General features: G+C 37.1%; 1 protein-coding gene across 6 annotated transcripts in view; it reads left to right on the forward strand.

The window, feature by feature from the left end:
• The window catches only part of CCDC18 (coiled-coil domain containing 18), a 90,692-nt gene that overhangs the window by 59,427 nt on the left and 4,928 nt on the right, over nucleotides 1–26,337 (forward strand). For all 6 annotated transcript variants that reach the window (XM_054691754.1, XM_054691753.1, XM_037501211.2 and 3 more), the window contains 6 exons: nucleotides 3,393–3,509; nucleotides 5,700–5,843; nucleotides 10,416–10,619; nucleotides 13,163–13,300; nucleotides 16,527–16,727; nucleotides 22,993–23,460. In XM_054691754.1, the coding sequence (XP_054547729.1) occupies nucleotides 3,393–3,509; nucleotides 5,700–5,843; nucleotides 10,416–10,619; nucleotides 13,163–13,300; nucleotides 16,527–16,727; nucleotides 22,993–23,460 (1,272 nt within the window). The remainder of the gene's footprint in view (nucleotides 1–3,392; nucleotides 3,510–5,699; nucleotides 5,844–10,415; nucleotides 10,620–13,162; nucleotides 13,301–16,526; nucleotides 16,728–22,992; nucleotides 23,461–26,337) is intronic.

The following is a 26,337-nucleotide window of genomic DNA, read 5'->3' on the forward strand; positions in this document are numbered from 1 at the left end:
TCCCATTAAAGTGATACCTTTGTTGCAATTGATGAATTTACATTGTGATTACCAAAGTCCATAGTATACACTACTGTTCACTCTTGTTGTAATTTCTGTGGGTTTGGACAAATGTATAATGACATATATCACTGCTTATGAGTCATTACGAGTATTTTAACTGCTCTAAAAATCCTTTGTGCTCTGCATATTCATCTCTTCCTGTCTTCTCCCCAACCCTGGCAACCACTTATCTTTTTATTGTCGACACTTTTACCTTTTCCAGAATGTCATCTAGTTGGAATCATACAGTATTTAGCTTTTTAGATTGGCCCTTTTCTTTTTTCAGATTTGATTGGTCAGTCATTTACATAACTGAATAATTTGGAGAGTACAACCTCACACCTCTGTTGTGCACATGTTTCACTTATTGTCCACTAAAGGTCCACAGCCAGTACCTTATCATCTTCCCTCCATGCCCCCCTGCTCCTTCCCCTGGTGACCAGTATATTTTTCAGAGTCTAAGAATTCTTTTGTTATGTTTTGTCAGTTTGTTTTCTTTGGCTATTTATATACCACAAATGAGTAAAACCATCAGTAACTGTCTTTCATTTTCTTACTGATCCTCTTAGCATATTCACCTCAAGATCTATCTATTTTGTCCCAAAAGTCACTATTTCATCTTCTTGAATTGAATACCTGAGTAGTAGTCCATATTTTTATATTGGCAGCAGTCTCATATAGCTTGTGTTTACCACATCTCTTGATAGCATCATTTTCCCTGGTGCCTGATTTCAACTCTTGTTTTGTTCTTTTTTTTTTTTTAAGATTTATTTTTATTTATTTATACAAGCACTGGGTACAGTCAGAAGCACGGGAGGGTGAGAGAATTCACCAGAGCCAGAGTGGGGAGCAGAGCAGGCAGACTGACGAAGTACACTGCTGAGGGGAGCAGCGGGTGGCAGGAGAGGTCTGCGTGCCATGTGGGACCCTCCTCTGGTGGCTGGGGAGCAACTGGTGATTGAACCAGCACTGCAGAGGCTGTGGGCAGCTTCGAAACCCAGCGCTCAACCGCTGCGCCACCAGGGAGGCCCTTGTTTTGTTCTTTATGGCCCCTAAGTGTACAAAATCCACTGCTAATGTTGCCAGTAAAACTCCATATCGAATGATTAACTGGAAAGAAAGTGATTAAGGATTACAAATATGGGAAATCAGTGATAGTATTAGTTGTCAATCAGTTATGTTCAATGGTCCATTCAACCATTGCTATAATCTTGAAGAACAAGAACAAAGCGATTGAAACTGTTAAAGAATCTGCTTGATTGAAAGCAATGAGAAAAACAGAAATTTGAGACCTACCTCTATCAGATATGATGAAACTTTTAATGATCTAGCATCCTTCTCAGCACCTGATTATCATGACTAAAGCAAAAGTTTGTGATGTTGAAAGAAAAAACTGGACTCTACTATGATGTAGAATCTATTGCTAGCTCAGTTATGTTCACACAGCAACAAGATTGCTTCACAGTACATGTCTCAGAATGTGTCCCCATCATTAAGTGATGGATGCATGACTGTAGAAGAAAGCAGTGACTTGTGTAGTAATCTGCAACCTGCTGTAATTGCTTTTATTATTCTAGAATTTTTTTGTCAGATCTTTTGTATTTTCCACATAGATGATCTGCAAGCAAAGACAGTTTTATGTCTTCCTTTCCAATTGTATACCTTTTATTTCCTTTGCCTGTTTTACAGCATTAGTGTCTAATATGGTTTTGAAAAGGACTGATGGAAGGAAGTATCTTTGCCTTGTATTTCATCTTAGTGGGAAAGCTTCAAGTTCATCATTTAGTATACTGTTAGCAGTTAGTGTTTTGTAGATATTCTTTCTTTATCAAGTAGAGGAAGTTCCCTCTATACCTAGTTTACTAAGAGTTTTTATCATGAATGAATGTTGGAGTTTGCCAAGTACTTTTTGTAGTATCTATTGATAAGATCTTGTGGTTTTTCTTTTATATATATATAAAAATAAAAAATATATCTATATAAATAAATATATATAAATAAAAATAAATTTAGGGCCTCCCCAGTGGCACAGCGGGTTGAGCTTAGCATTGTCAAGCTGTCCACAGCCTCTGCAGCACAGGTTTGATTCCTGGTCGGCCAGGGAGATGCCCACATGGCACGGCAGACCTCTCCTGCCGCCCCCGCTGCTTCTCTCAGCAGTGTTTTTCGTCAGTCTGCCTGTTCTGTTCCCTGATCTGTCTCTGGTGAATCCTCTCACCCTCCCATGCCTCTGGCCTGTACCCCAGCTATTGTATAAATGAAAAAATAAAAAGAAAATCTTAAAGAAAATCTATATATGGGGCCTCCCTGGTGGCGCAGCGGTTGAGCGCTGGGTTGCGAAGCTGCCCGCAGCCTCTGCAGCGCCGGTTCGATCCCCGGCTGCTCCCCGGCCACCGGAGGAGGGTCCCACGTGGCGCGCAGACCTCTCCTGCCGCCCGCTGCTCCCCTCAGCAGTGTACTTCGGTCCTTCTGCCTGCTCTGCTCCCCGCTCTGGCTCTGGTGAATTCTCTCACCCTCCCGCGCTTCTGACTGTACCCAGTGCTTGTATAAATAAATAAATAAATCTTTAAAAAAAAAAAAAAAAACAGGGAAGCTGGTTTAAAAAAAAAAAGAAAATCTATATATGTATATATAGATATATATATGTATATGGACCTGGTGCTTTCTGCTTTGGAAAGTTGTTAATAATTCATCTCTTTAATAGATATATTAAATCTTATTCAGATTATTTCTAATTATATATGTTTTGGCAGATTGTTTTACAGTGATTGGTCTATTTCATCTAGTTTATTAAATTCGTGGACAGTTGTTCATTATAGCATTCCTTTGTTATCCTTTCAAAGTCCATAAATTTGTAGTAATTTCTCTTTTCAGTTCTGATATTAGTAATTTGTGTCCTTTTTTTTTTTTCCCTAGCTAGAGACTTTTTGATTTATGATCTTTTCAAAGAATCAGGTTTTGGTACTGTTGGTTTTCTCTATTGATTCCCAATTTTAATTTCATTTATTTCTGTCCTAATTTTTATTATTTCTTCTGCATACTTTGTTTTAATTTGATTTTTTTTTAAATTTTGTTTTGTACTTAGCAGCTTTATCTAACAAAATAAAATCTGGATCATTTTATTTATCAGTTATGAATATAATCATACATTTTCTTTAAGTTTCTATAATATATATGGCTTATAATTCAGTATTAGTAAGCAATGATTATTTTCCTCATTCTTTTTAATAATTTATTTGACATGTGTTTCATTTATATCCATTATAAACAGTTCTAAAATAATTCCAAATACAGAATTTTTCACTTTAGGATAAAATTGAACAACAGCTAAATGTTACCTTTGTATTTAGGTTACACATTTAGATATGACTATTCGTGAGCACAGGGGAGAAATGGAACAGAAAATAATTAAATTAGAGGGTACACTGGAAAAATCAGAATTGGAACTGAAAGAATGCAACAAACAGGTAAATTATTTTAAATTACATATTTTAAATTGCTAAAAATAAATTCCTAGACTGTATCTATTGTTCACATGACATTTTTACAGAGCACATATAGATAAAAATACTACATAATTTTAATCATTTTTCATGCTACCTTTTGTATTCATTTTTCTCTTAATTTTACCCTTTATTTTGCAGTATAATTGCCAAGTAAAAATTGTGTAAATTTAAGGTGTTCAATGTGATGTCTTAATATTTATATGTGACTATATTGTGAAATAATTACCACAATTACACTAATTAACATATCTATTACCTCACACAGTTATACATTTTTGGTGGGCAGGTATGAGAACTCTTATGATCTATTATTCTAGCAAATACTAAGTGTACACTATAGAACAGTAATCCTTTGTATTTGTGGGTTCCTCCACATCCAAGGATTCAACAAACCACAGAGAAAAATTTCATACTAGGTAGTTAGGGACTACCATGGTTGCATCTGTACTAAACTTGTACAGACTTTTTTCTTGTTTTTATTCCCTGAACAGTACAGTATAACAACTATTACATTGTATTAGCTATTATAAGTAATCCAGAGATATTGTTAAAGTATATGGGAGGCAGTACATTGGTTTTATGCAAATAATACACCATTTATTTAAGAACTAAGCATTCCTGAATTTTGGTATCCAGAGGTTCTGAAGCCAATCCCCTGCAGATATCAAAGAACTACTACTTATTGCTAACAGTAGAGTCACCAGAACTTACTCATCTTGCATAATTAAAACTTTGTACCCTTTGGTCAACATTTTCCCATTTCTCCCATTCCCCAATCCTTGGTGACTACCCTCTTAATGTTATTTTGAGTCATTTATCTAGTATCAATGTATCCGTGTATTTATCATAATATTTACCTGTTTGAATATATATAAAATACCTCTGGAAGAATTTTCAAGCAATTCTTTTAACTGTGGTTGCCTCTAAAAAAAGGAATACAGTGGGAAGGGAACTTTATTTTCACTTATTTTTATCTAAATATGTATTACTTATATAATTTTACTTATATAAGTACTTATAATTTTACTTATATAATTATATAAAATTACTTATATAATATGTATTACTTATATAATTTTTTGTAAGACCACATAACAGTTGCTGTTTCAAGGGTAATCATTGCTTACCCTAATTTTCCTACCTTATATAAATGTGATTGAGATTTTTACCTCTTTTAGTATGTTTTAGGTAAATATGTATATATGTATCTTAATAGGCATAAGGATTCTGATATTCATGTCTTAAGTTATGGATGTCTTAAGAAAAACACACTTTTTTTGCATCCTTCTCACCAAACACTGCAAAGGTGGTGTTTAGGCACTTTGTGGAGGTTCATCACATGGTCTACATCTCCCCTAGGCCTCTTATTGGGAAACTGGTCACAAATGTATGCGTTCTTGATCATTATAGGGCTTTGGTGGATGGATCTAGCATACAAGTAAAGCAACAGACTATGCCTTGCAAATACATGCAGCTCACTGACTTCATCAAGTTCCCACACACTGCTCACCAAAAGTATTTGTGACAGGCCTGGCAGAAAGCTGATATTAAAAAATGGGAGGCTACAAGGTGGGCCAAGAAAATTAAAGCCAGAAAAAAGGAAAGCAAAGATGATAGATTTTGATTGTTATGTCATGAAGGCAAAGAAAATGAACAAAATAATCAAGCTTCAAGTAAGAAACTTCAGAGCAGCTCTTCTGAAAACTTCTCTCAAAAAACAACAAAAAAAAACAAAAAACACTTTCTGCTAAGAGTGTAGCTGCAGCTATTTTTGCATAGGTTCCAGCAAAACAGATGACCATTGTAGGCAAGAAGGCTCCAGATCAGAAGATTCTTGCTCAGAGAGCTGCAGGCTAGAAGTCTGCATCTTCAAAAGCTCAGAAGGGTCAGAAAACTCCAGCCCAGAAACCACCTCCTCAAAAGGCATCTGGCAAGAAAGCAAAAGTGCATACAAGTCATACAAGTCATTGTGAAAGTAATAAAGGTTCTCTCTGTCAAAAAAACAAAACAAAACATACTTTTATATTTTCCTATTTTAGATATGTTTAAATCTTGAATTACTTGAATTGCAATCATGATGAAAGAATTATTTTTCATTAGTTATGTTAACACTGCTCGCAAATAGTCATATCCAAATGCGTTACATTTCAGATAGAAAATTTGAATGAAAAATTGCAAAATGCCAAAGAACAGCTTCGAGTAAAAGAGTTTACAACACTACAGAATGAACAGGAGATAAGTCAACTAAAAAAAGAAACTGAACGATCTCAACAACAAGTGAAAGAAATGGAAAGTGTAAGTAAATTATTTTCCTTCTAAGGAATAAGTAGTGTTTTTTAAAGACTAATATAATTCTTTATTTTTAACCATTGGGTTTTAGTATACAGAAGTGATACTCTAAGTATTTTCAGGATAATTATTTGTGCCTTATAGCTGTTGATTTCTTTGACCTTTTTTTTTTTATTGAACATTGCAGTATAAATGATGTTCTCATTATAGGGAAGGGCATCCTCTTAGTTATCTTTATATTTATTGCCACATGGTAAATTTACAGTATATGCACACATAGCAACAAATACTTATTGAGAACTTAGTATGTGATAGAGCTGAAAATACAGTTATTAAAAATATACAGTCCTTTGTCCTTGAGGAATTCCATTCAGAAAATGAATCAACGGATAATAATTATACATTATTCTACAATTTAATTACCAGATGAAATTCAATGACTTCATATCATCAATTTGCATATGTGTTGACTGGTGAACCCATTCCACCCACTTGCCCTTTTAAAAATTGAATTTAGGGGCCTCCTCGGTGGCGCAAGGGGTTAAGATGCAGCAATATGAAACTACTTACAGCCACTGCAGCATGAGTTCAATCCCTGGCCAGGGAGGTGACCCACATAGTGCAGCAGACCTCTCTTGACTCACCCGCTGCTCCCCTCAGTAATGTATTTTGGTCAATCTGCCTGTTCTGTTCCCTGCTCTGTCTCTGGTGAATCCTCTCATTCCCCACACCTCTGGCCTGTACCCAGTTCTTGTATGCATAAATAAATAAATCTTTTTAAAAACAATTGACTTTAGTTTAGGAGTTCTCATGATAAGACTTTTTCTTGTTCTTAATACTACGCTCAACTTTAAAACTTTATGTAAAGCTCTTTATTTTGTTTGACTATCTGTCTCTTCCAGAAGAATATAAATTCCTGAAAAGTAACTATTTTGTCTCCTTTGTTCACTCCTATATCCTCAACACTTAGAACAATACTTATATCGCATAATAAGCATAAATATTTGTTGACATATACATAAATCAGTCAGAGCCATTGAAAGCAAGTTTGGGCCCTAGAGTATGAAAAAATGATTAATGATCCAGTGTGTCATCTTCCTAACAAGGACTGATTAAAAAGATTTACATGGAATTTATATTGATATACAACACAGTTGGACCCTGAACTCACATTCCAGGCGTTAGAGTCCTAGTGACAGCTACTGGGTTGTTTTTTTTTATTGTCAACCATAAAATCAAGTGCCATTACCTACCATTTCACCTATCTCACCAACTAATTTAGAGTGAACTTTTTACTAATTTTTTTCTTAATAATACTTCACTATATATTTAACAGTAATGTGAAAGTATTTCAGAGGGGGTAGCAGTCACTATGACATATTTTACTTTCACAGACAGTAAGATTATGACCACAACTCAGCTGTTGGATTAATGGTGGGTTTTGATCATTTCTGTCAATACATTCTCCATCTTTGACATGAATAATCAAATGCTATCTTCTTTTTTCTTTATATTATTATGTATTCTGCTTTATTACATAAATTCGTAGTGATAAAGGGTTATACAGCTTGCATGTCAAAGTCCATGCAAAATATACCAGTGGGTCTCAGGGTTTTATTTTTTTGTTTTTTGTTTTTCATTTTTGGAAACCACTTTATAAATAAGATCTTTTTTTTTTTTTTTTTTTTTAAAGATTTATTTATTTATTTATTTATTTATACAAGCACTGGGTACAGTCAGAAGCGCGGGAGGGTGAGAGAATTCACCAGAGCCAGAGCGGGGAGCAGAGCAGGCAGAAGGACCGAAGTACACTGCTAAGGGGAGCAGCGGGTGGAGGAGAGGTCTGCGCGCCATGTGGGACCCTCGCCTGGGTGGTCAGGGATCGAACCGGCGCTGCAGAGTCTGCGGGCAGCTTCGCAACCCAGCTCTCAACCGCTGCGCCACCGGGGAGGCCCTATAAATAAGATCTTATGCAAAGAAAACACATATAACAGAGCATTCATAATGCCAGTAAGGTGGATTCTTTCCCTTCTTTTCTTCACTGGGAAAACAATGAAAACAAAAATGATTGCATCTTGGTTATAACTATGTCCACTATGCAGTCAAATTTTCAAGTAACATTTCTGTTCCTTTGCTGGTGTTTTTGTTTTTTCCAATGAGGGAATCAGGTTTTTCAGTCCAACTGAGAATTCTTTGCAGCTTCTCAAGCAGAACTCTGGAGAATGCTAAAAAGAATAAAGGCACTTCGATGTACACTAGCCCAGGACATCAGGTTCTTCATATCAGCATGTTTTATTCTTTTCCATTTTCTTTGATCTTTTTATCTTGCTTGGTTAACCACTTCAGAATTGGATATCTTCTTGGATATTATGCAATGTGAAGCTAACCATCCTAGACACTAGGATATCATACATGTTCATGTACGGTGATATTCATGCCAGGCTGAACAGCTCCAGTGGGAGCTCCCAGAATGTTGACCTCCAAAACATACGTAGACTTAGCTAGCACCACCTCTAGGGCAAGTCCTTACAGGTAGTTTAACAAACCTGGAGAGGTGAATTTTAAGCTCTCATTAGGGAATCTCTGTACCTTTCTTACTGTGTGCATTTCCAGCTCCTTTCTTCATAACTTCAGTGATCTTGTGGCATATGTGCTGGCTCTCAGGAACTTAATAAATACAATAGGGCCTTCCTTCCATATTTGTCATTTACTGTGTTAGGCAGAGAACTAGTAATTTCTGATACGGTTTTCTGCTTTGCAAATTCAGTGTCATCAACACAATCAGATGCTGCCGGTAAAAACAAATGGGCGTATTGGCTCTTTAGCCGCCTTTTCCATATACATCTTCATCATTTGCACAGTGACTTTCCTGTCTTTGGGTATACCATGTCACAGGCAGCAACAAGGCCACTCTGGCACCATCGTGTGTATGACAGGTATACCACTGCTTCTCAGGTAGCTTCTACTATTTCTCATCTTAGCTTTGGAGGTAAATAGGAAAACAAAGTCCAAGAATATTTTACATACTGATGAGTGTTTAATATTAGCTTCCTTCTGGGCAATTGGAGGTAGAATCTATTTCATTTCATCTATGATAAGCTCTAGTTTTTCTGAGTGTATCTTTAATACTTTAAGTAGGGTGACCTGCTGACATGTAAAATTGAAATGGGTTTGTGTGGAGCTCCTCTATTAGCATGTTCCTCTGCTCCAAATGTACTCCATGATGGCTGATGCTTCTTCATGCTGGAGCTGCTGCTTCATGTGGCCTTTAAAATGTCCCATTACTTCTGCAATCTGTGGTTTAGTCCCATATATAAGAAATTTCCTAACAATATTTCTAGAATATTTAGGTTTATTGAATTCAGTCAAATCACCTTGCAGTTCTTTAAAACCTGTTTTCTTTGTTTGTCATTGCCATACTGAATATAGCACAGGACATGAGTTGAAAAATGTACAAATGCAGTAGTTTTATTTTTCCCTTAAATCACCTTCTGCAAAATACCTTCATCAATTTTACTCTTTTTTTTCTTTGTCACGGCCTTCTTAAGATCTCCCAAATCTGTTTTGTATGAACAATGTTAATTGATTTTATCATTGTATACTCTGCTGCATTTCTTTCTTCTTTTTTTGTAGTCATCCCATTTGTGTTTCTTGGCTGCTGATACATCACTTTTTCTGTCCAGCTGGAGTTTTCTCTTTTTGTTAAATTTATTTGGCTGTTGAAATTTATTCTTTGGTATTTTATCCCCTTGTTTATTCTTGAATCAATTCACATGCTTTTTCCCAGGTTTTGTTGTAGTTTTTTTTAAAGTTCATAGATGTGATTTTAGTCCACCTTCCTTAACAACGTTCCTTGGGAATGTCTTTGAAATACCAGAATTATTATGTTTATGCAATCTTTTTTTAATTTTCTTGTGATGTCTTTGGACCCTTTCCTGTGAATATTTTTCCTCCTTGACTTCCATCATAGCAGCTCTCACAAAGGGGGCTGAAGTAGGTATGGATCTGAGTTACAGTACTTTACCATTTTCTTATCATAAAAAAAAAAGAAAAAACATTTTCTGAATATCTGTTTCATAGTGGGTGATAATTATTTTATGTTAATTTCATAGAGACTTGTTTAGGATGTGAAAAGTCACATTAAAAAATAAATAAATAAATAAAAAGAAATCAAGGCCTCACTGGTGGCGCAAGGGGTTAAGTACAGCACTATAAAGCTATCCGTAGCCTCTGCAGCACAAGTTTGGTGACCAGCCAGCCAGGGAGCTACCCACATGGCGCAGCAGACCTCTCTTGTCTCACCCACTGTGTATTTCAGTCAATCTGCCTGTTCTTTTCCCCACTCTGTCTCTGGCGTATCCTTTCTCTCTCACACACACAAACACACACACACACACACAGACACACGCCCCCCCCCACCCCCTACCTCACCCTTACCTCTGACCTATACCTCAGTTCTTGTATTCATAAATAAATAAATTTTTTAAAAAATAAAAAATAATAGAAGAGAAATCAGATTAAAAATAAATTTTCTGTATCATTTAATTTTGGAACCTGATAATGTTTTGTATATTTCAGGTTATAAAAGAGCAGGAACAATATATCACAACTCAATACAAGGAGACCATAAGTTTGGAACAAGAATTGAGGTTAACCCGAGAGCAGATGCAGAACTCTCATGCAGAGTTGGTGGAAGCTCGTGGTCAACAAGTTCAAGCACAGAGAGAAATAGAAAGGCTCACAAATGAACTGGAAGAAATAAAGCAACTCTCTAAGGAGAAAGTAATCCCTATTCTAAATAATCTTACCTTACTGAAAATCTAAAACACTTTAACATTTCTTTTTTGAATTATAGAATATAGGTTTTGCAAAAGTTAACTATGTTATACAATAGCATGAATTGCTTATTGCTGCTAAATTGTGCACTTAAAAATGGATATGGTTAATGTAAATTTTGTGTTAGATATGCTTTATCAAAATTTGAAAAAGAAAATAAAACTGTTGTTTAGGGTAGTTTTGTAATAGAACTAAAAAATTCCTTTGAAATGAGTTTTCGCCAAACTAACTAGTTTTCAATAAGTTTCATTATAGAACACTTTGAAACTTTCAACTTAGTTTAAACTATCACTTGAAGAAAGGATAAAGCTAGTAATTATTTTTTGAGTCAAAGTTTTTACAATTGTAGTTACTCTTGTAAATGAAAACTAATGATCTAAAATGTATAAATGTTATGCAGCCTGCAGTTCAGGCTTCTTTGGGAGGAAAGTGCTTTTAAAAAGCTTAACAGTTTGACTTGAAAATATTTAAATTGATGTATTTGGGCTAATTACTTAGATTTTGAGAAAATTGTATTATGTTTTAGAAATGTTCTTGTGATTTTTTTGCTTTCTACTATGGTTACTAATTCAGTTAAAGGAATTAAGTTTAAAAAACAGAATTAAAGTAAATTTTTATGTTTAATTTTGGTTAACCAAAAAATATCTAATTTGGATTACACAGAGAATTTTTATGTACAGAATATGTTGGCATTTGGGAATCTGCTAGGAAAAGGGAAGCTATCTACTTTTTTCTCATTTTTATGTTTATCAGTTGTATCTGTATGTTTCCCCCCCCCTAAAGATTTATTTATTTATTTATACAAGCACTGGGTACAGTCAGAAGCACGGGAGGGTGAGAGAATTCACCAGAGCCAGAGCGGGGAGCAGAGCAGGCAGAAGGACCGAAGTACACTGCTGAGGGGAGCAGCGGGCAGCAGGAGAGGTCTGCGCGCCATATGGGACCCTCCTCCGGTGGCCGGGGAGCAGCTGGGGATCGAACCGGCGCTGCAGAGGCTGCGGGCAGCTTCACAACCCAGCGCTGAACCGCTGTGCCACCGGGGAGGCCCTGTATCTGTGTGTTTATAGAAGAATTGATTTTATCTGATAAGCTAAGCTCCATTCATCAAAAATGTTAGTAAAAGTAGTAAATTACTAAAAATTATAGTTTAGGGCCTCTCTGGTGGCGCAAGGGGTTAAGCACCACACTATGAAGCAATCCACAGCCTCTTCAGCACAAATTTGATCCCTGACAGCCAGGGAGCTACCCACATGGTGTGGTAGACCTCTCCTGTCTTGCCCGCTGCTCCCCTCAGCAGTGTATTTCAGTCAATCTGTCTGTTCTGTTCCCCACCATTTCTCTGGTGGATCCTCTCACCCCCCCGCATCTCTGGGCTGTGCCCCAGCTCTTGTATGCATAAATAAATAGATCTTTGAAAAAAAATTATAGTTTAAGATATTACATTTTAACTAAAACCTCTAAACATACAATAATCTTTCAATGTAGGACTGAATCTTGGTTCTTTGTTTATCAGTAGAACCATCTGATAACAATCCACCTGATCTTCTTACATAAACCATGATTTTATCCCATCATGAAGTTTGGTTTCTTTTCAATGGAAGGAGAATAAAAAGAAATTCATAAATCAGACTGTAGCATCTCTTATATTTTCTGTGAGGTTTCCCACAATATTTTGCAACTATCGTGATTACTTATAATTGGGTAGCAAATGTTTGCGACTCAAGCAATTTGAAAACATAGCTTAGTTTTCATGTGAAAACACTTTTATTCATAATATGTATCAGAATTACATAATTATAATTTTGAGCACAACTAACATAAATTAGTTTAGATAACTGCACAACTGACTCTTGATAAACAGTGCATCTGGTGAGCAGAAATACATGGGCATACCTAAGAGTAGATTATTACATGCCAAAGTTCAACATTCTGTGGTTATTACTTTGTTTTACAGAAAGCGTTGGTTAATGACCTTCTATTATATTATTCTATTCTATTCTAATAACAAACAATATGCTAATACTCTCCCATTAGTAACTCTTAAATGTCAAGATTTCAAAGTATACCATTTAATGTTAATTTGGTATTGTATGTTTATATAAGTATTTCCACAAATGCACTACCTTGATTTAGCTATAAAACCCACAAATTTTAGGGCCTCCCTGGTAGCACAAGGGTTAAAGACACAGTACTATCTGGCTACTGCGAGCCACTGCAGCATGAGTTCAGTGCCACTGCAGCACGAATTCAATAACTCACCGACCAGCGAACTAACCCACTTGGTGCAGCGGACCTCTCCTGTCTAGCCCGCTGCTCCCCTCAGCAGTGTATTTCAGTAGATCTGCCTGTTCTGCTCCCCACTCTGTCTCTGATGAGTCCTCTTACCCCCACACCTCTGACCTACACCCCAGTTCTTGTATACATAAATAAATATTTAAGAAAAAAAAAACACAAACTTTATTGCCTTACTCAATATGTCATTTTTTAAGGAAGCTCATGGTAACCATTTAGCTGAAGAATTGGGTGCTTCTCACGTACGTGAAGCTCATTTAGAAGCAAGAATGCAAGCAGAAATCAAGAAGCTGTCAGCAGAAGTAGAATCTCTCAAAGAGGCTTATCATATGGAGGTAAATAAAATTTTAATATTTTCTATTACTTCCTGACAAAATTAGATTGACATGTTTGGACAAAAATAGAGGTCTAGCTCTTAAATGTTCATTATAAGACAACACAATGCAGTGTTCATTTCTGATAGCCTAAAAATATAATTTCCTCTTCATGTCCAGTGAACTAATATACTATAGGGTTCAGAGCCTGAATTCCTGAACCAGACAGTATGGTTCCTAATCTCAGTTCATCAGATGCATTTATGTGGGCAACCTAACATCTCTGTCTAAAATGGACATAATAACACATGTGGAAATAGAAAACTGTAACCCCAAAGTTATACAGATATATAAATGGCTGACAAATTAATTTTTCAAAAGAGAAAAAAATTACTGAAATGCATGTAATAATAGCACCATCTTATCCAACTATGCTGATTAATATAGTTAAAGCTCTTAGTTCAGAGTCTGGCACATCATTATTGGTTATAAAATAACCAAGTTAGAAGTGTTTATAACTGATTAGCAGTTTCATGAGATGTGAATCAATCATGCTTTGTAATTTCTAACATTGTTCTGATACTTATTAGATAGTGAGGCAATACTAGCACCTGATACTTTTTTATCAATATGTCCTGAGCCTTTATAGAAATAGGTAGTATTGTCGATTAGAATAACATTTCTTGTTTGAAAATATTTACCAAATTATCTTTAGATTTGGAAATATGTTTGAAGATAACTATCCAAAACTTAGGTGTAAGATCTAAATAACTTACTTATGGAATTTTAATAAAGCATTTCTCTGACAGAGAACTTTTGAGAATTTGATAACATCATTGTGAGTGATGGGTGGAGTTTGTGGTTACCACATCTTGCTTAAATTTACTTGGATTCAGATCTGTTTGAAAGCATATTTACTAAACAGAACATATTTGCAAGTGAATTCAATCCTTAAGCCAAGAGAGTGCAACCCTTAGTCTTTAGAGACAAATGTAAATGCTATTGTATTCAGCATAATTTGATATTAACTGATCAATTTAGTGATCATCAATAATAATTAGTTATCTCTATAGATTTTACCACTCATTACACTCATTACTACTTATTACACTTTTATTACATGGTCTCTATTCTACTTTTATTTGCAGTTAATCCAGTTTTTTACTTTTAGTTTTGTAAGTCACCGAAATCATTTTTATGTAAATAGGACAAAAAATGGTTTTGTATTACTATTTAATATTTGATTCAAATAATTTACATATGTGATATGAAAATATGTAATATGTTTTTCTTTTCCTTGGTTGATGCTTGGCAGATTTTTTTTTTACTATAGCAATGAGAGAATATGTCATTAGAATAATAGGTAGAGGCCAACAGGCATATGAAAAAATGTTCAACATCACTTGTAATTAGGGAAATGCAAATCAAAACTCCAGCGAGACACCATCTTACACCAGTGAGAATGGCACATATTAAAAAAACTAGCAACAACAAATGTTGGCGAGGTTGTGGAGAAAAAAGGAACTCTCCTGCATTGCTGGTGGGAGTGCAAACTGGTCCAACCACTATGGAGAGCTGTGTGGAGATTTCTGGACCTACTAAACATAGAGCTTCCATATGATCCAGCAATTCCACTCCTAGGTATTTACCCAAATGACACAGAAACATTAATTCCAAAGGGCACCTGCACCCCTATGTTTATAGCAGCACTATTTACAACAGCTAAGCTATAGAAACAACCCAAATGCCCAAAAATATATGACTGGCTCAAGAAGATGTGGTACATATACACCATGGAATATTACTCAGCAATCAAAAAAGATAGAAAAGGTAGAAAAGGTAGAAAAAAGGATCAAAATTTTTAAAAATGTTACTATACAAGTTTCAGAAATGTAAGAAAAGTCACTTAGTAACAATCGAAACCCCTTTTTATGAGAATATGAGTTCTAAAAACTTTCATTGTAGATTTAAAATATAGTCATAAATAGAGAAATTGGTATAAGTTCTCATGTTTTTATTATTCAGCTTCAATAATTGTCAACTTGTGGCCAATTTGATCTCATCTATAATTACACTGACCACTTCATTTATCTAAGAAAATACTTTTGAGAATGAATAGGGGTGATTTTAGTGGCTACACTGGGATACCAAACATAAAACCCAAACAGGCCTAGGCAAACTGGAAATTATGATCACCATATCTTTAACTTCACTGTATTCCCTCTCTCCTATCCCCTTCCACACATATCACATATTATTTTGAAGCAAATCCCAGACATCATTTCATCAGTAAGCCAATGAGCAAGTTAAGTGCAATTTTTTAAAATCAAAACCACAATATCACACCTAACAATTGACAGTTAATTCTTTTTTTAATTAATTAATTAATTAAGATAGATTTATTTATTTATTTATACAAGCACTGGGTACAGTCAGAAGTGCAGGAGGGTGAGAGAATTCACCAGAGCCAGAGCAGGGAGCAGAGCAGGCAGAAGGACCGAAGTACACTGCTGAGGGGAGCAGCGGGCGGCAGGAGAGGTCTGCGCGCCATGCGGGACCCTCCTCCGGTGGCCGCGGAGCAGCCGGGGATGGAACCGGCGCTGCAGAGGCTGCGGGCAGCTTCGCGACCCAGCGCTCAACCGCTGCGCCACCGGGAGGCCCTAAATTTATTTATTTTTACATAAGAGCTAGGGTACAGGCCAGAGGCGTGGGAGGGTGAGAGGATTCACCAGAGACAGAGCGGGGAGCAGAACAGGCAGATGAACCGAAATACACTGCTGAGCAGAGCAGCGAGCGAGCTAGGAGAGGTCTGCTGCGCCATGTGGGAATCTCTCTGGCTGGCAAGGAATCGAACCAGCGCTGCAGAGCCTGCAGGCAGCTTCACAGCGCTGCGCTCAACCCAGTGCACCACAGGGGAGGCCCAACAGTTAATTCTTTAATGTCATCAAATATCCAGTCATTTTCAGATTTTCCCAGTTATCACAAAATGTCTTTATAGTTGATATTCAAGCAGTATCCAAAAACAGTTTGTTACAGTTGGTTAATTGTTCTTAAGTAAATTTAAGACTATAGGTTCCTTCTCTACCTTTTTTCTTCTGGTATTTAATTTATAGAGAAATCAAGTGTTTGTAATGTAAACAACTACTTTAGTTTAAGTGGGAGTAGAAAGTATTAGAACACTACTGAAACCAGCTCATCCCATTATGTTTCTTTCCTCCTCTTCTTTTCCATTGTTGGGGCTAAACAGATGATTTCACATCAAGAGAATCATGCAAAATGGAAGATTTCTGCTGATTCTCAAAAGACTTCTGTTCAGCAGCTCAATGAACAGTTAGAGAAGGCAAAGCTGGAATTAGAAGAAGCCCAAGACACTGTGAGCAATTTGCATCAACAAGTCCAAGACAGAAATGAAGTAATTGAAGCTACAAATGAAGCCTTACTTATTAAAGTAAGTAAACATAAAAGTACATAAAACAGGGGGCCTCCCTGGGGGTGCAGGGAGTTAACATGCAGCACCATGAAGCTACCCATAGCCTCTGCCACACGAGTTTGATCACCAGCCAGGGAGGTGACCCACATGGCACAGCATACCTCTCCTGTTCGCCCATTGTTCCCCTCAGCAGTGTATTTCAGTCAATACTCCTGTTATATTCCCTGCTCTGTCTCTGGTGAATCCTCTCACTCCCCACACCTCTGGCCTGTACCCCAGTTCTTGTATGCATAAATAAATAAATCTTTTTTTTAAAAAAGTGCATAAAACATACCTATGAAAAAATTAACTTATGACCTATTTTCCTATCCTTGTAGTTTGTAGAGGACTGTATAGCCAGATAGTGACATGTTTGAATAACAATCATTTTACTTAAAAGATGTTGGGTTTGGGAATTGGTAATATGATGTACATCATAATGTCACATTAAGAGGAGAAATTTAAAATGTTCAAAACAGAAACTTTTTTTTTGGTAAGAACATTTAAGTTCAAATCTCTTAGCATATTTCAATTATATAATAACAGTGTTACCAATTATACCCTTAGTCGCTATTGTAGAGCTGCATCTCCCTGCTGTGGCTCTGGTCCATTTCGTCCAGAATCTGCATCAGCTCATTTGCTGTCTTGATTGGCTGGGCACACACAGCCTTGTGCATGGTGAACTTGTGGAGGGGGCTTCACTGGAAAAGTCAGTGGAACTTTTCAGTTCAGTTATTGTATTTACTCTGATTTTCTGTTGGGTACTTTCTTACATGTTCTGTCTCTTTGTTGAAATTCTCACTGTGTTCATGCATTATTTTTACTCTGTTGAGCATCTTTATGGTATTTTTAACTTTTTGGGGGGTTATTCACTAATCTCTGCTTTCCTTTTGTTTGGAATACATATTCCTCTGTAGCTTCATTTTCTTTGACTCTGTGTTGGTTTCTGTGCACTAGATAAAACAGCCCTCTTTCCAGTATCAATGGAGTAGTCCTCAGTGGAGTAGTAGTGTATGAGATGTGTCTTATCAATGAATCTGGCCCAGTTCCTTGCATTGTTTCAAACCTTTGTGATTTCCCAAACAACTTTCTTTGTTTTTAATGGATCCCATGGAGTGTGCCCACACCTGTCAGTGTTCCAAAGGGAAGGACTTTAGTTAGCACATAGAGGCAGACTAATTAGAAACTGGAGTCTTAATAAACTATTGGGAAAGTATAGTTAGGATCCTTCCAGGCAGAACTGGGAGATAGCTTTTTTGCCTTCTCCCTCAGTGATGGTCCTGGCTATACAGTTATGAGGGAACATATAGTTATGCAGGAATACCCAGTAAGAACTGCTTCTTTATTTCTTACAGCCCTTATAGATTCTTAAATGCGTAAAGCCCTGTAGGCTATCAAAATTGCACATTCCGTGGGCCTATCCCTTGGGTGGCAGCTTCAAAAGCTCAAGCTCCAGACTTCTATACAAGCACCTTCCAAGATGAAATGTCAATTGGAGAGGACACAAGGGAGAGTTGAAGATGTGTTTGCTGGCTTCCTTAGCTGTGGGAAGGATCACATTCTGTCCCTAAACGTGTACTAAATTAGAAATCTGACCCTCAGGAAGCATCTTTTAACATGAATATAGGCCTCTTTCAGGGAAAGCTTTTCTTTCTAGATTTTTCCTGAGGAACTAGCCATGGTGAGCATGTTATAAACTGTTTCTTTGCTTTTTGTAGTTTTGCGTCTTAGGGATGTAAGCCCTAATGCTTTCAGAGTTAGGTATTTTGGGGGTCCATCCCTTTGATATGAGTCTTAATAATTGGAGGACTAGATTTGGGTTTATGATAAGATTTATTTGAGTCTTCCCTACACATTTTGATGTGGATATTTCTAATCTTCCCAGTGAAACTTGCTCAGCTAGTTTCTTTCATATGGAATTGCTGTTTTTAGTTATAGATTTGATAGTTGTGGGAAGAATCATAGGAAGAGCCTTTTGTGTTGCACTGGAACTCACATGCAAACTTCAAATGAATACTTAATCATGAGGTTTACTTTAGAGAATTTTACACTTAATGAGCTTAAAAAGTAGGAGCATTTTATCAAAGCCAGTAAAGTTCCTTTAAAAATCATAAAGTAGAAGGCCTCTTGGTAGCACAAGGGGTTAAGTCTTAGCACTATGAAGTTATCAGCAGCCACTGCAGCACTAGTTCAATCCCCAGCCAGGGAGGTGACCCACATGGCACAGCAGACCTCTCCTGTCTCACCCATTGCTCCCCTCAGCAGTGTATTTCAGTCAGTTAGCCTGTTCTACTCCCCACTCTGTCTCTGGTGAATCTTCTTACCTCCCCTTACCACCCCTCACCTTAAGCCTACACCCCAGCTCTTGTATGCATAAATAAATAAAATAAATCTTTAAAAAATAAAAATAAATAAAAATCATAAAGTAGAAAACACAAGATTATACTCAAAATTTTTTGTACTAGATTTGAGTATGTGCATAATCTCTCAGATAACCCCTTGCTACTTATTCACCCTATTGATTATGGCAGTTTTTTCTGAAATTTGGAATTAATGTCAGCATTGATGCATATAGATAAAATTTTTAATATTAATTCAAAGTAATGTCACCTGACTCTGAAGTCCAGACCAAAGAGGAGTTGAGGATAAAAGAGAGAAAGAAACAAGAAAAGCTAACAGAAGCTGCCATAACAATTAGAAGTAGCTATAAATAATGAGAATTTCAATTTATAAATAATAATTTGTGAATAATTTGGTTCTACTTATAAAATTTATAAATAATGTGATTCTATTGACAGCAGTGGTAAGTGACAAAACAAAAACAGAAGTGAGAGAGAAGAAAAGGGCGATCAGTGTTTGAATCCACTGCTCTTTCCAACTCACTTCCTTTAGTACCTAAACAGGTGCTATAGTACATGGGGGCACCTGTAGCAAGAGCAAAGCTGAGACCATTTTCTGAGAGCCCTGAAGACGTCACTGTATTATGGAACACTAAATAAGGATGCAGCAGTGAACTTTCTTGAATCTTAAAAATACATTGAATTTTGTTTAACGTATTCATTATACTACAGATCATTGTAAATTTAGGTGTTAACCTGTAAATTAAAAGGAATCTTATCTGAGATACCATATTTCTCAATTTTGGCTAGATAACACATTAGTGAAAAAAGAAAAACAGCACACAACCCTGTATGTATAGCAAATTCTGTAGCTACTTTGTGATTATAAGAATGTACATACAAGATTTACTATAAAAAATTCTAAAGTTTGGGCCTCCCTGGTGGCGCAGTGGTTGAGCGCTGGGTTGCGAGGCTGCCTGCGGCCTCTGCAGAAACGGTTCAATACCCAGCTGCTCCCCAGCCACTGGAGGAGGGTCCCGCATGGTGCGCAGACCTCTCCTGCCACCCGCTGCTCCCCTCAGCGGTGTACTTCGGTCCTTCTGCCTGCTCTGCTCCCTGCTCTGGCTCTGGTGAATTCTCTCACCCTCCCACGCTTCTGACTGTACCCAGTGCATGTATAAAAACAAAACAAACAAACAAACAAATAAATAAATAAATAAAACAATAAAGTCAATCATAAAAAAAAAAATTCTAGGGCCTCCCCTGGTGGCGCAGCGGTTGAGCGCTGGGCTGCGAGGCTGCCCGCGGCCTCTGCAGCGCCGGTTCGATCCCCGGCTGCCGGGCGAGGGTCCCACATGGCGCGCAGACCTCTCCTGCCGCCCGCTGCTCCCCTCAGCGGTGTACTTCGTCAGTCTGCCTGCTCTGCTCTCCCCTCTGGCTCTGGTGAATTCTCTCACCCTCCCGTGCTTCTGACTGTACCCAGTGCTTGTATAAATAAATAAATAAATCTTTTAAAAAAAAAAAAAAAAAAAAGAACTGCTGGTCTGCAAAAAAAAAAAAAATTCTAAAGTTTATCTAGATAAAGTCATATAAAGATATCAAACAGCTGAAATATATGTTAGACTTTCATTTTGTAATGTGTACTGTGGTTATGACAGTTTTAGTTATAAACACAGTGATTTTTAGAAAGAAACTAACAGATTTAAAGTGACTAATTTAGGGGCCTGCCTGGTGGTGCAGGAGTTAAATTTAAAGTCTCAGCACTATCAAACTATTGCCAGCCACTGAGGCATGAGTTTGATCCCGGGCCAGGTATCTAATCCACATGGCTCAGACCTCTCCTGTCTCCCCTGCTGCTCCCCTCAGCAGTGCATTTCAGTAAAATTTGCCTGCTTTGCTCCCATTCTGTCTCTGGTGAATCCTCTCACCTTCCACACCTCTGGCCTACACCCCAGTTCTTGTACACATAAATAAATAAAAATAAATCTTTAAAAGGGAACCGCCATCTTCCAGTAAGTCACCAAAATGACTAACACAAAGGGAAAGAGAAGAGGGACCCCACTATATGTTCTCTAGGCCTTATAGAAAACATGAAGTTGTTCCTTGGCCACATACATGCGAATCTACAAGAAAGGTGATATTGTAGATATCAAGGGGATGGGTACTGTTCAAAAAGGAATGCCCCACAAATGTTACCATGACAAAACTGGTAGAGTCTATAATGTTACCCAGCATGCAGTTGGCATTGTTGTAAACAAGCAAGTAAAGGGCAAGATCCTTGCAAAGAGAATTAATGTTCGTATTGAACACATTAAGCACTCTAAGAGCCAAGATAGCTTCCTGAAACGTATGAAAGAAAATGATCAGAACTAAAAGGAAGCCAAAGAGAAGGGTACTTGGGTTCAGCCAAAGCGCCAGCCTGCTCCACCTAGAGAAGCACACTTTGTGAGAACCAGTGGGAAGGAGCCTGAGCTGCTGGAACCTATTCCTTGTGAATTCATGGCATGATAGGTGTGCAAAAAGAAATAAAAGAGCTCTGGACTACAAAAATGTTTCTCCTAATTGAGAGGAAGTGTGGTGTCCCCTCTCTAAAAAAATATTTAAAGCAAACTTTTAATTATAAAAAAATAAATCTTTTTAAAAAAGTGACATTTAGAAATATAAATCTAATGGATATCTGTAAGAAAAGGAGAATGTATTTGTACAGAAGACTGTTATACATTTTACTTAACTTTTAAAATTAAAATATCTTCATTTTTTAGGCTTTAAAAATATGTGTGTAATATACAGCCTCATTCTTAGGACTCAAACTTGGATCAGAAGATCCAAATGAAAGACTTGAAAAAAAAAAGGAAATGAAACATTTATTTAATAAGGATTGAGTTAGGGCCTCCCCGGTGGCGCAGCGGTTGAGCGCTGGGTTGCGAAGCTGCCCGCAGCCTCTGCGGCGCCGGTTCAATCCCTGGCTGCTCCCCGGCCACCGGAGGAGGATCCCACATGGCGCGCAGACCTCTCCTGCCGCCCGCTGCTCCCCTCAGCAGTGTACTTCAGTCCTTCTGCCTGCTCTGTTCCCCGCTCTGGCTCTGGTGAATTCTCTCACCCTCCCGCGCTTCTGACTGTACCCAGTGTATGTATAAACAAAACAAACAAACAAATAAATAAAACATGCCTCTATAAAAAAAATTAAAAAAAATAAGGATTGAGTTATTTAATACATTAAATAACTAACACAAAGGGAAAGAGAAGAGGGACCCCACTATATGTTCTCTAGGCCTTATAGAAAACATGAAGTTGTTCCTTGGCCACATACATGCGAATCTACAAGAAAGGTGATATTGTAGATATCAAGGGGATGGGTACTGTTCAAAAAGGAATGCCCCACAAATGCCCCATAAATACACTTTCTTAAAGGTTTTTGAAATTTTTCTAATGCAATAAATGTTTCTTGTAGTGAGAATATATAAAGCAGATAACTACTGTGCAAATACTATGTATTTCCTATTAGAAATTCTGAACGGAGTCATGTTTTTATGTTTATATATATTAGATTAACCAAAGATTATGTACCTTTTGCTTTTGCAGAGAAAATTTTAGATATAAGATTTCAATCTTGAGTAGAAATTGATATTTTAATTAAAAAAAAGAAAAAGAAAATATTTCTATACAGAAAATCTGGTTTTCATAGAATTCCTTAGTATAATTCAAACATATTTTTAGTGAACCTAGGTAATTGTCCCAAAATTAAGGGTTTAAACAGAGCTTGGAAAACTTTCATGAATTATAAAAATAACTCCTATACTTGGAAAAAGATTTACTTAGATAACTTTTAAGAGTATGATTTTCTAAGTAATTTGTACACTTGACAACAATGTATTGCTCACCTTCTATGTATAACATTGTTACAGGAATCAGAATTAAACAGATTACAAGCCAAAATTTCTGGACATGAAAGGACAGAAGACATCAAGTTTCTGCCAGCTGCATTTACATCTCCAACAGAAACTATACCTGACATTCAAGATTCAAAGCTTAGTGACAATTCTAACCCATCTTTTTTCAAGTGTAGAAAACTACGTCGCTCTATTAGTGCTAGTGATCTTAGTTTCAAAACTCGTAGTGATGAAGATCTTTCTGAAGAATTACTGCAGGACTTAAAAAAAATGCATTTTGAACAATCTTTGGCATTAGAAGAAAGTCAGAAGGAGCTGACTTATACCCAGCCAGACTCATTTAAACCTCTCACATATGACCTAGAAGATGATAGTTCTGAGGGTAATGACTTCAGTACTCTTAGTGGAATGCTAAGGTACATAAACAAAGAAGTGAGATTATTAAAAAAGTCTTCTATGCAAACAGGTGCTGGTTTAATTCAGGTATGTATTTAATATGTTAAGAGTTATAATAATTTGTCTCTAATAAATACCATTTTATTACTTGGAGAAAATTCAGAATCTTTAAATGACACTTACCATGAAAATTAGCTTTTGTTAAAATAGCCTAAATATCTTAAATATTTGATTTAAAAAATAATTCTGTTAGGGAAGTATTTTCAGCTCCAGACTTGGAAAGTATTTTTGGAGTTCTAAAATTAATTGTGTTCCTGGAGATTGTTCTAAGGTAATCTTTGTTTTGGTCATAGATACTCAACATTATTTATAAGCATTTAATCTATAGTGTGCATGTGGAAATAGTCTCTTCCAGGTAATAGTCTCTTCAGCTTTATTTCAAATGTGCATTTGCTTCATTTTCAAGCATATCAAAATAATTTGGTGGCCTAAAAATTTTTTAAATGTTTTTAGAATGAATTCTAAGACAAAGATTGTTAAGCTTTTTTCATTTCCCATATTCTTTCAATACATTACAAAGAATGTAAGCACTGGTTATAAGCAGGAAACTATATAAATATTGTAATATTTTTTTTTTTTTTTTTTTAAATAGAGGCATGTTTTATTTATTTATTTATTTGTTTGTTTGTTTGGTTTATACATGCACTGGGTACAGTCAGAAGCGCGGGAGGGTGAGAGAATTCACCAGAGCCAGAGCGGGGAGCAGAGCAGGCAGAAGGACCGAAGTACACTGCTGAGGGGAGCAGCGGGCGGCAGGAGAGGTCTGCGCGCCATGTGGGACCCTCCTCCGATGGCCGGGGAGCAGCCGGGGATCGAACCGGCGCCGCAGAGGCCGCGGGCAGCTTCGCAACCCAGCGCTCAACCGCTGCGCCACCGGGGAGGCCCTAAATATTGTAATATTCTTATTGGTAAAACAAAATTTACACACTGAAATTTCAAGTAGGTAGCAAACAAGGTGATTGATAGGTAATCTTTCTATAAGAAAGTTCAATAAAGGGCCTCCCTGGTGGCACAGGCACTTGAGCCACCGCACTGTGAAGCTGTCTGCAGCCTCTGCAGTGCGGGTTTGATCCCAGCCGGCCGGCCAGTGAGAATCCCATATGGCGAAGCAGACCTCTCCTGTCTCGCCCGCTGCTCCCTTCAGCAGTGTATTTCGTAAGTCTGCCTGTTCTGTTCCCTGCTCTGTCTCTGGTGAATCCTCTCACCCCCTCGCACATTTGGCCTGTACCCCGGTTCTTGTATAAAAATAAATCTTTAAAAAAAAAGGTTCAATAAAATTAGTTTTTAACTTAGTTTTTAAAACTGCAGTTGTGTTTACTGCATATCGTTTATTTGGCCATTTGATTAATTCTGTATTTATCAAATATAATGTATTCCAGGTATTGGGATTAGAGAAATAAGCAAAGATGACCAAGATCCTGTCCACATAGAATTTACAGTTTAATAGGGAGAACATGAATAATAAGTAGACATATCCACTAATAAGCATTATGAAGAAAAGCTGACAAGAGAATATAATATCACAGGAGTACTATTTTAGATAAGCTAGTCAAGGAAGTCCTCAAGACAAGATGACATTTAACCAGACTCCTGTAAGACGAGTAAGGAAGTAAATATCTCAATATCTAGAGGAAGAACTTTAGAGCAAAGAGAATAGTGGCACTAAAGTACTAAGGTGGTAGCATGCCTGGCATATTCAATTAACAACTAAGGGGCCAGTGTGGCAGGTTTAGTGTAAACAAGAGGGAGAAAAATAGAAGATGAGATAAAAGAGTTAGTTCCAGGGTTTAGGGGATAAGTTGGGGAAGGGGCTCTACTGGTCTTATTGTTTTTGTAAGAACTTTGGGTTTTATTTAAAATATGATAGAAGTTTTTGGTGAGTTCTGCTTAGGGAGGTGACATGACCTGGTTTTTAAAATGTCACTCTGGCTGCTTTATGGAGAATGGATGATAAAGGAACAAGAGCAGAGACCACCTAGGGGGCTATTTGTAATAATACAGGCAAGAGATGAATATGCATAGATAGGAGAATAGATGTGGCAGTGTTGAAAATGGTTTAGTTTCTGGATATAATTTAAAGGTAGATCCAACAGGATTTAATATAGACTTTGAGTGAAATGGCAATCAAATAAGACTCCAGAGATTTTAGCCAGAGTAACAGAGTAAATGGTTGGCCAGAGTAACTAAGCATGTATTGTTGGGGAATGCTAGAAGATTTGGAGGCATGGAGAGCTAATTAAGAGTTTGATTTCACGTATATTAAATTTGAGGTTCCTGTTGAGATGTCCCAGGGGAAATGACATGGGATGACTGGGTTTATAAGGCTGAAATTATAATTTTAGATATGATGGTAATCAAAGCCATAATGCTGAATTAAATGAAGGGAATTAATGGAAGTGGAAAAAAATCCAAAAACTAAGCCAGTTTACTAAAGCTGTTACTTGGAACCTCAAGAAGTTGAGGTTCCAATGAAGCTAACTTAGAAGTAAACAGTGAGATAGAAAAGATGGAGAATATATTATTATCCCATCAGTCAAGTGAAAAGCATGTTTCAAGAAGGAGGATGACATCAACTAAATAAAATAGGATTGCTAAATAAAATGAGGATTGCTAATTGATACCATGTTTGGTAATGTGTAAGCTGTTGCTACTTTTTTATAAGAATGACTTCAGAGTAACAGTGGAGATAAAAGCCTAGTAAAAGTGGGATCAGGGCCTCCCCTGGTGGCGCAGCGTTTGAGCGCTGGGCTGCGAAGGTGCCTGTAGCCTCTGCAGTGCCAGTTCAATCCCCGGCCACCTGCGAGGGTCCCACAAGGCATGACAGACCTCTCCTGCCACGCCCGCTGCTCCCCTCAGCAGTGTATTTTTCCTCAATCTGCCTGTTCTGTTCCCCGCTTCTGGCTC

The sequence above is a fragment of the Talpa occidentalis genome, unplaced genomic scaffold, assembly GCF_014898055.3.
Source record: "Talpa occidentalis isolate TD23 unplaced genomic scaffold, MPIMG_talOcc4v2.1 talOcc4.9, whole genome shotgun sequence".
Lineage (NCBI taxonomy): Eukaryota > Metazoa > Chordata > Mammalia > Eulipotyphla > Talpidae > Talpa > Talpa occidentalis.